This window comes from Pongo abelii, chromosome 16 (genome assembly GCF_028885655.2).
Source record: "Pongo abelii isolate AG06213 chromosome 16, NHGRI_mPonAbe1-v2.0_pri, whole genome shotgun sequence".
NCBI classification, from domain to species: Eukaryota; Metazoa; Chordata; class Mammalia; order Primates; family Hominidae; genus Pongo; species Pongo abelii.
Window position 1 is genome coordinate 84,635,584 of NC_072001.2, and position 12,793 is coordinate 84,648,376.

The window sequence follows — 12,793 nt, forward strand, 5'->3', positions numbered from 1 at the left end:
CAAAATTCAGAAGGAATATACAAATAGGGAGAAATGCATGTCAGAAACAGGAAACCATGGAAAGGGGCCAGCACATTCTGGAACTCATGAGAACTTTCTGCACGACAAAGTGCAGGTGAGATTGGATTGAGGGAAGGGCTCACCAGCCTGCCATTGACCACATAAGAGGGAAAAGCCAAGGGAATGAGGGAGACGGATTCCAGCAGAGGCCCTCAATACCTACTAGCTCACAGTGGCAGGGGCTGGAGCTGAGGGTGGGTTATTTGGCACATAGCGAGAGGCAAGCATAGATCCTCCCTCTGTTCTGGAAAATGCACCAGGTCCTGGGTTCTGCAAACCCTTGGCACATGAAATTAACCAGGCATTGCTAAGCCTGGCTTCTAAGAAACGCAGTTAAGTCAGTTAGGATAGAGTTATAATAGAGTGTCAGTGTCTCCAACAAACTACACCCTGAAACACTAAGTCCCAGAAAGCATTTAAACCATCTAGTTTCCAGGTTGAGTAACCAATATCCAAAGATTCTATACTCAGCCAATCATTCACATGTGACAACCACAGAAAGACATTCCTAGACATGCAGATATTCAGAGAGCTTTCCTGAAAGAAAACACACACGGAGACACACACACAGGTGTACACACACACACAGCATGTGCACACACCCATAAGAATTATGGTAGAGTAATAAAACCAATATAACTCAAGAGTTAAGTGAAGGTCATTGTGGCTAACAAAGTTACAAAATAGAATAATCAGAAAACAGTTTCAGGAAGAGAAATAAAGTAATTAATACCATCATCCTCATTATCAGTCTCTATCCCTATACCCATCCCTAAAATCTCAGGATGAGGAGAAGGAAGAAAGTAAAAGTTGTCTCAAAATCTCGTCTTAGATGAGGGAGAGTCATGTTTTCTGTTTCATTACTGACCCTGATATGGAAATGAGTCCAAGTATGTTGTTTAATATACTGCTTACATACTCAATACTATAAAATATTTTCTAAATTATTAGTATAAAAAGAGAACAAAGAAAATTTGATTGGCTAGGCACGATGACTCACGCCTGTAATCCTTACACTTTGGGAGGCTGAGGTGGGAGGATCACTTGAGCCCAGGAGTTTGAGATCAGCCTGGGCAACATGATGAAACTCCATCTCTACAAAAAATACATAAACTAGCTGGGCATGCTGGCATGAATCTGTAGTACCAGCTACTCAGGAGTCTGAGTGGGAGGATCTGTGGAGCCCAGGAGGTTGAGGCTGCAGTGAGCCTAGATCACACCACTGCACTCCAGCCAGGCAACAGAGCACCACCCTGTCCTGACCTGCTCTCTCTCTGTCGCCCGTGCTCTCTCTCTCTGTCACTCGCTCTCTCTCTCTCTATATATATATATTTGTGCTTATACACACACACAACATGTGTGCACACACACAAGGATTATGGTAGTGAGTAATAAAACCAATATAACTCAAGAATTAAGTCAAGATCATTGTGGATAACAAAGTTATAAAATAGAATAACAATCAATCAGAAAACTGTTTCAGAAAGATAAAATAATTAATACCATCAACCTCATTATCAGCCCATATCCCTACACCCATCCCTAAAATTTCAGGATGAGGAGAGATATATAATAAATTAATATATATATATTTGATTAATATAGCAAGGTAGAAAAAGGATAGGAGAACCATAAGCAAGTTTAACAATATTGATTTTTAAAAGCCCTAAATTAAATATTTGCATATAGTAATCAGCAATATAGTAAAATCATAATACCCTTAATAATGCATGGATAGTTCAATATTAAGAAATCCATTTATATAACATTCATTTAACAAATAGTTGCAAGTGCCTGTTATGTGCCAGGTATGCCAGAACAATGTAACTTGCTCGATCCTTCTCTCTAAAACATACCTGCCAGGCTCCCTATCCACATCACTCTCTAGTTCTTTTCTTCAGAGCACTTATCATTCTCTGTAATTATCTTTCACCTTTATTTTGCTTGTTTATTGTCAGTCATCTTTCACTAAAATGCATTTTCTCCAAGATCAACATCCTTGTCTGTCTTGGTCACAGCTATATGCACAATGTCTAACAAAGAACTTGACATGTAATAGCTGATGGATGCATTCAATTTGTGTCGCATTAGTTTACTATTAATGTAATTTATTCATTCCATATTTGTAATGAAACAAATGAATGTATGTCTATGAGTGAAAGGATGATGGTGATTCTAAATCCCTGCTCTTATAGTACTTATCATTTAGTAGGGGGAGACAGATAATCTGAGTGCTTCTATGGTCAGTGTCAAAATCCATTTTGCTAAGCATGGTTTTCTATTCTAACTTGCTGAATAAAAAGACGGCAATTGTTTTGCAGGAATCTTCCACAGCTTCCTCTCGAGAAAAGCCTGGAAAACTAGAAGCACAAAGTAGTAACTTCCTGTTTCCTAAAGCCTGCCACCAAAGGGCACGCAGCAACTCAACCAGTAAGTGTCTCCCCAACATGTCTTTAGGAACAGGGCTCAGCTGCTCCTGGATAGCAGGAATATTGGGAGGAGGGTGGATCTCTTCTGGTCCAGTTGGAGTAAACTAGCCTTGGAGTCTACTCAGCTTCTTCATAGTGTGTGCATGCTCTGGCTAGCCAGAGCTCTGTATGGTCTAGCCAGCTTTCCTCATGGCTCCAAGTGCCATGCTGGAAAGACCTGGGTGTGGGGAAGAAGAGACCGGGCGTTACTCCTGCTCTGTCTCCTGACATGCTCCTTGGTCTTGGGAAGGCTTCCGTCTCTCAGCTGCAACACAGTGGAGGTTGAGGTTGGAAGATCTCATGATTTTTATTTGCTGAAAACAGAAGATGGCTAATACAAAGTCAAGAAAATGTGAAGAATGCAAGAATACAGAAAAACCTGAAGAAATTAAAATCACAACAACTTATAATATTAGAGATCATCTATGTTAACATATTCAGTTATTTCCCTTCTAGGCCTATATATACTATAAAAAAACTTCACACTCGCGTTTATTTATATATAACTATTTCATGTCATCAGAAACTCTTTTGAAAACACCATTTTTTAGTGGATCCATGGTATTTTATTGTATGAATTTATGAAATCTAGTTAACCAACTCCCTGTTATTAGATATTTATAAAATCTACTAAACCAAATCCCTGTTATTAGGTATTTAAGTCATTCTCTGGTTTTCACTAGCCTAATCAAGTTGCTGGATATGTACATGAGATTTTGTCCGAGTTTGTGATGATCTTTCAAAGAAAACACAAGGCAGTGGCGGCCTGGTGAAGAGCTCACATTTGGGAGTTAAGGCACTTGGATCTGGGTCCCGCTTCCAGAACTAGTGACCTATGCAATCTTGGGCAAGTCCCCTCTAAGTCTCATATGATTCTACTGTATGATGCACCATCCTTAGTGATTTCCTATTATTGGAAATAAAAATATTTTTAAAAAGTTACTTGCTTTTTTATCACAAATTTTTACTTATTCTAGCATGATTTTCTAGAAATGGAATTTGGGGTCAAACGGTAGTTGTAGTTTAAGGCTTTTTATCTGTATTGCCAAATTTTAGTACCTAATATTCTTTCAATAATGTATATGAATACCTATTTCTTCAATCATAGCTCACATGGGATTATGATTTTTGATAAATATTTGCTTTACAGCAATTTACAGATTTACAGGTTTTTCTCCTTTCCCTTTCTCCCTCACCCATTCTTTGCTTTTTTACTGTTTTGTTTTGCACCCAAGACCAGCTATACAATTGGTAGGACTCACTGTAAAATGAAAAGGCAGGATTGCTGTTCAAAAAATATATGAATAATTTCAAAAAGGTAGAAGAAAATATTTGAACCAAGTTGGGATTTTTCAATCACAGGGTCCCAGGTGGCTGTGCAGGCCACGTGCCCCTGAAGCCAGGCCCTCTTGCCCCCTGGGAGCTGAACCCCTCAGAGCTCCCTGGCTCCCTGGCATCCCCAGGGCTCCTTGGCTCTCTGGCTTCTGATTGAGTTCAGTCAATGACACGCATCAATGGAGGACTGGCAGGGGGAAGAGAGCCACCAGGGTGTTTCTTCCCCTGCTCCCCCTACCTTGGTGCTGCAGTGCTGGTGGTGGGCTGTGCCCATCTGTGACAATAAATTGTGTCAGGGTGGCCTGTTGGTTCCAGTGCCCACTGGGCTCTGGTAACACCATTTCCCCACCTTCAAGCCTGGGGTGGTAACAGCGTCTGGTACCTCAATAGGCCTCATTATTTTTCTAACCCAGCCACCCCTCTGTGCATGGCTCCTTTACCCAATTCTCAGAATCCCAACTGAGTGTGCCTTTTGTTTCTTCCCAAACCCTGATTGACACACTGATAAAAATAGATTTTAAAAAAAGTACCTAGGCTGGCTGCCACAGCTTATGCCTGTAATTCTAGCCCTTTGGGAGGCCGAGGCAGGAGGATCGCTTGAACCCAGGAGTTTGAGATCAGCCTGGACAATATAGTGAGACCATGTCTCTACAAAAACATTTTTTAAAAAAGAAAACCCACCAGGCATGATGGCTCGTACCTGAGTTCCCAGTTACTGGGGAGGCTGAGGTAGGAGGATCCCTTGAGCCCGGGAGGTTGAGGCTGCAGTGAACCATGATTGTGCCACTGCACTCTGGTCTGGGCAACAGAGTGAGAGCCTGTTCTGCCCCCTGCAAAGAGTACCTCTTCATACAGGTGAAGTTAAACATTCCTTCATTTATTTATTTTGTTTTTGGTGAGTTTGCCTATTCTTTATTGAAATAATCATCTTTTTATCATTAACTTATAAAAAGCCTCTTGGTTAAATTAATAATTGACATCATACTTGTTGAAAATACTATCTCCAGTTCGTTGTTTTTATTTTAATTTTTTAAGATTAAGGTGTTTTAATCTTTATGTAGTCAAGTTTACTGATCTTTTCTTTTTTAATGTGAAAGTTACTTCCACATTCAGATAACTATTAAGTCTGTGACTATATATTCTTCTAATTTGTAAATGATATATCTTTTTTCCCTCAAATTTACTGTATTATCTGTAGTTTATTTTTGGTGTTTGATATGATGTAAGAATCTAGGTAGATTTTTTTTTTCTAAATGAATAGAGAATGATTCTGGCATCACTTATTTACAATCAGTTCCTTTTATTTTGCCTTTTTTGTTTGTTTTGTTAATCTCATGCAAATGATATGCAGTTAGGTCCCTGAAAGCAAATTTGGCAATTTTTTTAAGAAGAGAAGCTCAAGGCCGGGCGCGGTGGCTCACACCTATAATCCCAGCACTTTGGGAGGCCGAGGTGGGCGGATCACCTGAGGTCAGGAGTTCAAGACCAGCCTGACCAACATGGAGAAACCCTGTCTCTACTAAAAATACAAAATTAGCTGGGTGTGGTGGCGCACGCCTGTAATCCCAGCTACTCAGGAGGCTGAGGCAGGAGAATCACTTAAACCTGGGCGGCAGAGGTTGTGGTGAGCTGAGATTATGCCACTGCATTCCAGCCTGGGCAACAAGAGCGAAACTCCATTTTAAAAAAAGAAAAGAAGCTCAAATAGTTGAAATCAGTGTTATAGATCATATTTATTTTTACTTAGCTCTTTTTATGCTTTTTATTTTGATGGTTCCTTGCCATTTGTTTGTTCTTGGCCTCTTGCTATAATGATTGTGAAAGCTTTATTTAATTGTTGTCTCTACTTCTGATTTCCTTTAAGTTTTAATTAATTACCCAGTTAAGTTTAATCAATTAATTCATACCTGACATAACATTTTCCAAATTGTCCCCCTCATGAAAGATGAGGAAGTTAGCTTGGTGTTATTCATCCCTTTTCCATGGATTTTACCATTTTGTAATTCAACATAACTTTAAATTATAAACTCATGACAATATATAGCTCTAATATACTAATATAGCTTTTTTGTATATAATCATGACAATATATAGCTCCCCTTTCAATAACTATTTTGTTTTGTTTTTTTTTGCATTGGGTTGTAATAACCAGTTTTCAGTTAACTCACTTAATACTCTACACTTAACTGATTTAAACTTCCCCCAATGGAGATGATAATTTTGGTACATTTCCTAGTTGGCTGGAGTGCATCAACAAGTAATGTTCAGAAACAGTGGGCCGAAGTGGGTGCTGAAATCGACCCCGGACCAGGAAGAGTTTTGGAGAACCCACTCTGTCCTGACTCTGGCCTGCGTCCCTGCAGATCTGAATGCCTAGTGGGAACTGGAGCCCCCACACAAGCGGCGCTGGGTGTGGCCTGAGTAGTTGCACTGGGCTCTCCTGTGGCTCTGAGGTCAGGTTGATCTGCTCTGTGAACCATTCCAAGTTGGCAGCCTGTTTGTTCATCCTCATTCCCTCTGAACCCAAACCATGCACCACTGGCCACCTTCAAGTCACAGGTCACCCCTGCACTGCTGTGGATGGAGGGAATGCAGGGAGACTGGGATTCTGGAGGCCGAGGTCATGCCTCAGACTGTTTCTTCACTGATTCGGAACCCTCTAGACTTCCATTTCCTCACTGATAGAGGAAGGAGTAACTCCAGCAGGGTTCCCAAAGGACAAATGACAAGCCGCCTGCATCACCTGCACAGGCTGACAAACATACAGGTTTCCCCAGACCCGATCCATGCAGATATAGATCAATAGGTTGGGTGGAGCACTGAAATCTACCTTTCTATTAAACACTCCAGATAAATAAAACGCACAGGCAGAGTTAGCACTAGAGGATCTCTAGCCTCTCCTCTCACCCCCCTTTCTTGATTCTGTGTCCTCTCTTTGCAGCGTGTGGTTTTCTGAATCTTCTGGCTTCCTCTCCCTCCTGGTCCATCTGGGAGCAGTTGGTCCCTGTAACTCAGAGACGGCCACCTACTCGCGCTGAGGCAGCTGCTGGGAGCAGCTGTCCTTGCAGGAGCAGGTTTCCCCAGCCGCTCTCTGGGCCCCGATGGACCAAAACCTCTCCCTTCTTCACCTTGTCTTTGTTCCTTTCCTCATCCCCCTTTAGGGATCTCACACCCTCAGGGATACCACTCCTCTTTTCTTCTCAAGCTACCTTGGCCAGTGGCTTCTTCTCTTCAGCCTGTAAATAAGCTTAAGTCTTTCCAATCCTGAAAATAAAAGCAAACCCAACCGTGCTCCATCCTGTGTTTCCTTTGAATTACCACCAATCTTACCTTTTCCTCTGGGGGAATTTTTCACAAAAGCCTGTCCATTCACTTGAGCCTTACTTGGCCCTCAGGATACTAGGAAAACCCTGCCCCTCTCCTGGCCTCTAGAACGGAACTGCCCAACACATTAGCCACATGTAGTCTTGAGCACTTGAAATGTGACTTATTCAAACAGAGATGTGCAGAAAGTTATCAAAGACCCACTGGATTCAAAGACTAAGTGCAAGAAGAAAAGGATGTAAAATATCTCACTAATAATTTTACAGATTATGTATATGTTGAAAGAACAATAGATATAACAGACCAAATAAAATATATTATTAAAATTAATCTCTCCTGTTTCTTTTCACTTTTTAAATGTGGCTACTAGAAAATTTTTTAATCACTTAGGTGGCTGGCATTATATTTCATTTGGGAAGCACTGTTGTAGACAATGACAGGTTAAATCAGATCATCTGTGAAGGTTTTCCCAGCTGGATGTGGTAGGGTAGAGAGGTAGGGAGGGTAGAGTTCCTGGTTGAATGACAGGAAGTCTATGGTTTCCACAAAGTAGAGGAAGCCTGTCACTTTGCATTTTTGCAGATATCCAAGGAATCAAGAGTTGTCTCCGTGTGTATGTATCCCTGTGTGTGAGTGCCTGTGTAAGAGGCAGTCAGATAGGATCTCCCCTGCCCCTGTTCCTACTGGGTCTCGCCTGTTTGTGCTTGTCCTCGGAAACCTTTGTGTTTTCCTCCTTTTTCTCCTTGGTTGGGATTGGAAACACCGGGGCCTGGATCTGATGCAGCATTGTGGTTTCTGAGAGCTCAGCACACTGATTGACTTGCAGGAGATGCCAGTCAACTCCTGTTGCATTGAATGGAGGTAAAATGGAAGTGAGAGTCCCATCTGCACCCTGCAGTACAGACAGCACGCGTGGAGATCATGAAAATGCTGCTCATGTCTTCCGCGGCCACCTCTCCCCACCACGCACCTGGCACAGAGTGTTAAGTGGTTTACAGTCACACTGGCCCCTGGCTAATGAGGGGCTGGCAGTTGGTGGGGGCTGATATTGTTCTTAGTTGAACATTGCATTTTGAGAGCACAAATGATTTCTTGCTGTTTTTCCTCTTCTGATTTAGGTGTTAATCCCTATTGCACAAGAGAAATTGATTTTCCAATGACCAAGAAATCTGCAGCGCCCGCAGACAGGCACCCTTATTCTCTCTGCAGTAACAGGAAGTCCCTCTCTCAACAATTGGACTGTCCAGCAGGAAAGGCTGCGGTAAGAATGGAAGGAGGGAAACTCGGAGAAGAGTTTCTCCCGGGGAGAAGGGAGGGGCCCAACATTAACAGTGGCTGAAGAGGACTTCCCAGTAGTTTTTTTGTCCGCAGAACTACAGAGGAGAGGATCTTGCTTAGTAGCTGCAAGAAGGTACAACCATCTCTGGGCTGAGAACCGCAATAGAAATGGTCATCCATTGAGCGCCCCCTTGTGCCAGGCACTTGCAACTGCTGCCACGTGTGTGCTATTAAGAGCTAACATGTAGAGAACACGGCACGTGGGGGGACCCTGAACTATGGCTTTGCGTGGATTGCTTTATTTCATCTGCACATACTCCTAAGAGGTAGAAGAGGGAGCTACAGCTTGGCCAAGTTAAGGGATTTATGCACATTCACATTGTTGAGGAGAAACAGGGCTGGGACTTCAAGGCTGATCTTTACGACTCTGAAGCCTGTACAAAAAGGCTTTTCACTCCTGTAATACATTGACTTGCTTTACCAACATTTCCTCTAATTCTTAAAACAAGCTTAGAAAGGAATATGTTGTTAGCCCCATTTTATAGTAGGACACTGAGGCTTGGCAAGGTGAGTAGCTGAGTTTATGCATCTTAAAACCTATAGGACCAGAATTTAAACTGCCCTGTGTGCTCCTCAGTCCATGACCTTCCCACTACAGGTGTCAGCTTGCAGGCAGAGAGCTAAGCCGATATAAAGCACAGTGTACCCTACACGTGTCCCCCCAGCATGCCTTTCAGCTCCGGCCACAGCACGCTGTGCTGCACGCTGCCACTTTTGGTCACACAGCGCCCTCTGTCTGTAGCATCTCACCCCTCCTTCTCTGATCTCTAGCTCTAGCTCTAGAAACTGCCCCAGCCTTCAAAAGCCTTCCTAAGGTTCCCTTTTGCCTGGGAACGCTCCTGATCCCTCCAAAGGCGTGGACTTCACATTTTCCCAAATGCCCATCAGGAAGCAACTGCACTCCTCTCACAGTGCTCACCCAGCCTGTCTTGTGAGTGTCATTTATGTTAGCATTTCATCTCACCAACTGACTCTCCCAAGGAGGGTCTCCATGGTCAAGCAATGTTTCCCTGCATAGCACATAATAGATGCTCAGTGAATTTCATTTCTCTCTTCCCTTCCTTTCCTTGAGTCAATATGTTTTTCATTCCCAAACTGGGAGTGTGGTGTCCCAGTGTTAGAAGAAGATAGCTTCCCTGGTGCCACCCTGAGCTGAGAACTTTCCCAGTCCCTGGTTTTCTGCACATCTGGGGTCATACAGGAGTACACGGGAGCCCTCCAATATCTGCAGCCAGTGCTGGGTCCCTGAGGATTGGGCCAGCGGGTACTTCCTGGGGGAAGCTGCCTCCTGTCTTTGCTGCCTCATGCACTAGGATACAGGTCCTTGGGAACAGGAGGCCTACCTGGCCAGCAGGGATGGGCTAAAGATCAGCCAGTAGTAGCTGCCTGGGAGACTGTGTTGAAGAGAATTGAGGGGTTACATTCCACCAGGAAGGAGTGCTTCAGGAGATTGGCAGTGTTTATGGGACAGGAGTGGGAGACTCAGTTATTCCCTCTACTCACTTAACTCCTCAAAGTTTAGGAGGCAATTAGACACTATATTAGTCAGAGACAGAACCAGTAAGAGGTGTATAGATAGACACACATACACAGACACACATACACATACATACACACATTCACAGAGAGAGAGATTGATTATAATGAATTGGTTGGTTTATGGGATTATGAAGGTAGGCAATTTCCAAGATCTATAGCATGAATTGACAAGCTGGAGACCCAGGGAAGACTATGGTTTAGACCTAATCCGAGTCTAAAGGCCTGAGAACCAGGAGGGCCAATGGTGTGGTTCCCATCCAAAGGCCAGCAGGCTCAAGCCCAGGAAAAGCTGATTTTTCAGTTGGAATATGAAGACAGGAAAAAGGCTGATGTCCTAGTTCAAAGGCAGTCAGGCAGGAAGGGTGCTTTCTAACTCAGGGGAGGTCAGTCTTCTCTATTCAGGACTTCGACAGATTAGATGAGGCTCACCTGCATCAGGGAGAGTGATCTGCTTTGGCTACAGATTTAAATGCTCCTCTCATTCCAAAACACCCTCAGAGACACACACAGAATAATGGTTGACTAAATATATGGGCACCCATGTGGCCCAGTCAAGTGGACACAGAAAATTAACCACCACGGATGTCCATGCGTGATTTCACGTTGTCTTCATCACAGCCCTCCAAAGGAGGAGGAGAGGGAGTTATCAGAGAAAGGTTGTTTCTGGAAGAGAAGAAGGGAGAGTGGGATCCACAGTGGATGGGAAGGCCAGGGAGTGGCTTACAGGACCTGGGTATTTCCTGGGTGACTTTGGAGAGAGCAGCCCATCAGGTGTGGGCAGCTGCAAGCCAACAAGAGAGAGGGTGATCCAGAGAGGAGGAGATCGCTATCCAGGGAATGCTAGTAATAAAGAAGACATGCTTTCCATGTTTTCTGCCTGCCAGGCATGAGGCTATGTGTTTTACATAGATTCATGTATTTGTTACCCAAACAGCTATACAGCCAAGGGAGTACAACCCAAAGAGCTAAGTACTGTTAATATCCACCTTTGACAGGTGCAGAGGCCAAGGCTGAGAGAAGTGAAGTGTCCTTCCAAAGGTCATCTAATTCATAGCAGCAGGATGGATATGAATGCGGGCAGCTCAGAGTCCATGCCCTGCTGCTTCCTCTGTCCAGGCAGCATGGGGACAGCATGGGCCTGGGAGTCAGCAGCCCAGGCTCCAGGTTTCACCTTGCGGCATCTCCGATATCAGAGAGCAGGGAGCAAGCAGCTACCTCCACATTCACAGTCGGTGTGTCTGCTTTCGTGGACATGCGGGAAGCACAGCCTTCAGCCTCAGACAGACTCTTTCCAAATATTAAATGCTGAAAGTAGCAAACAGTCTTAGAATTTATAATAATGACAAGAAACATTTCTAAGGCACTTCCTATGTGTCGGGCACCGTTCTAAGCACTCGCATAGATTTATTCTTCAAAACGACACTGTTAGATAGGCCCCATTAGGACCATGCTTTTACAGCTGAGGAAACTGAGGCAGAGAAGGCTAAGTCACTAAGCTAAGGTCACCCACCAACTGATAATGGGCAGAGGCAGAAGAACACAGGCAATGGGGTTCCCAAGTCTAAGCTCTCACCACCAACCTGTATTTCCTCTCTGCAAGGTGGCTTCCTGTGGCACACAGCTCTGCTTCTCATTCACAAATAGTTAAGCCTGTCTGCCTACCCCAAAATTACATTCTGAGTTTTGAAGTCTTTGGGCTCCGCCCCCTTGCCCACCACCTCCTGCCTGGCACAAGGGGAGTTCAGTAAATGTGTCTTGGATTGAACATAGTCTCAGGGCATTCTTGGTGGCTGGCTTCCCAAATTCTGCCTGAGACCTCAGTTATGAGGACTTGTCCTGGAGGCAGCGTGTTCTGTGATGTTGACTTGACCTGGGCCCTACTTCCTTGACAAACCTTAGTGAGCCTTTTGGCTGCTCATCTACATCAGGCTCAGCAAAGCAGGCTCCTAGAACCAAGGAAGTCCCTCCCCACCAGAATCCTACCCACACCCAACTAACCACATTCTGGTCGTTATGCTGCCTGCCCTTAGGAGAAAGAGGACTTGGTTCCTCTCCTTGGCTGGGCTTTCCCCCTTCCTTGTGAGGCACGTGCTGCTGTCCTATGTGGCTAATCTTCTGCCCACTCTGGTTCCTTGTTGCAGGGAACTTCGAGACCAACACGGTCCCTGAGCACAGCTCAGCTCGTGCAGCCATCTGGGGGCCTCCAGGCTTCAGTCATCTCCAACATCGTGCTGATGAAGGGCCAGGCTAAGGTAAGAAGAGATTGTGGCCAACAGGAAGTCCTGGGGGGCGGCACCAGTCTCCAAGGAGCTGCTGTGTCCAGGGAAGGATGGGAATTGGACTCACAACTGGCTGAGTCCAAGCAGCACACATTTTTCTAATTAGACAAAGTGATCGTTTTCTTGTAAAGGATGCCAGTCCCTGCCAGCTGCCTTAGCACTTTCAAAGCTTGTTCTCTAATTCATTCCTGGCACAGTAGTTTCCAGGACTTAATTTTACCTGATATATAAATCCAAATTGTTTACATAGATTTCTGGATCCTGAGTTTACCTCTGCCATTCAGATGTTGGCATAATAAAGCAGGGACCCATATATTAATTTATAAAAACATATGCTACCTACTACATGTGGGAAATTCAATGGTTGATAGTGCTTTTGGCTGTCAATTGTAGCATCTGGAAGAGTCAGAACTAACTCTACCTCTCTCAAGATGATGAAGCATCATACTG

General features: G+C 44.1%; 1 protein-coding gene across 1 annotated transcript in view; it reads left to right on the top strand.

Annotated features, from left to right (window-relative positions):
- The window catches only part of IL16 (interleukin 16), a 126,903-nt gene that overhangs the window by 75,213 nt on the left and 38,897 nt on the right, over positions 1-12,793 (top strand). Inside the window, exons 3-5 of the mRNA XM_002825750.6 lie at positions 2,382-2,490; positions 8,306-8,448; positions 12,206-12,316. Of these exons, the coding sequence (XP_002825796.4) occupies positions 2,382-2,490; positions 8,306-8,448; positions 12,206-12,316 (363 nt within the window). The remainder of the gene's footprint in view (positions 1-2,381; positions 2,491-8,305; positions 8,449-12,205; positions 12,317-12,793) is intronic.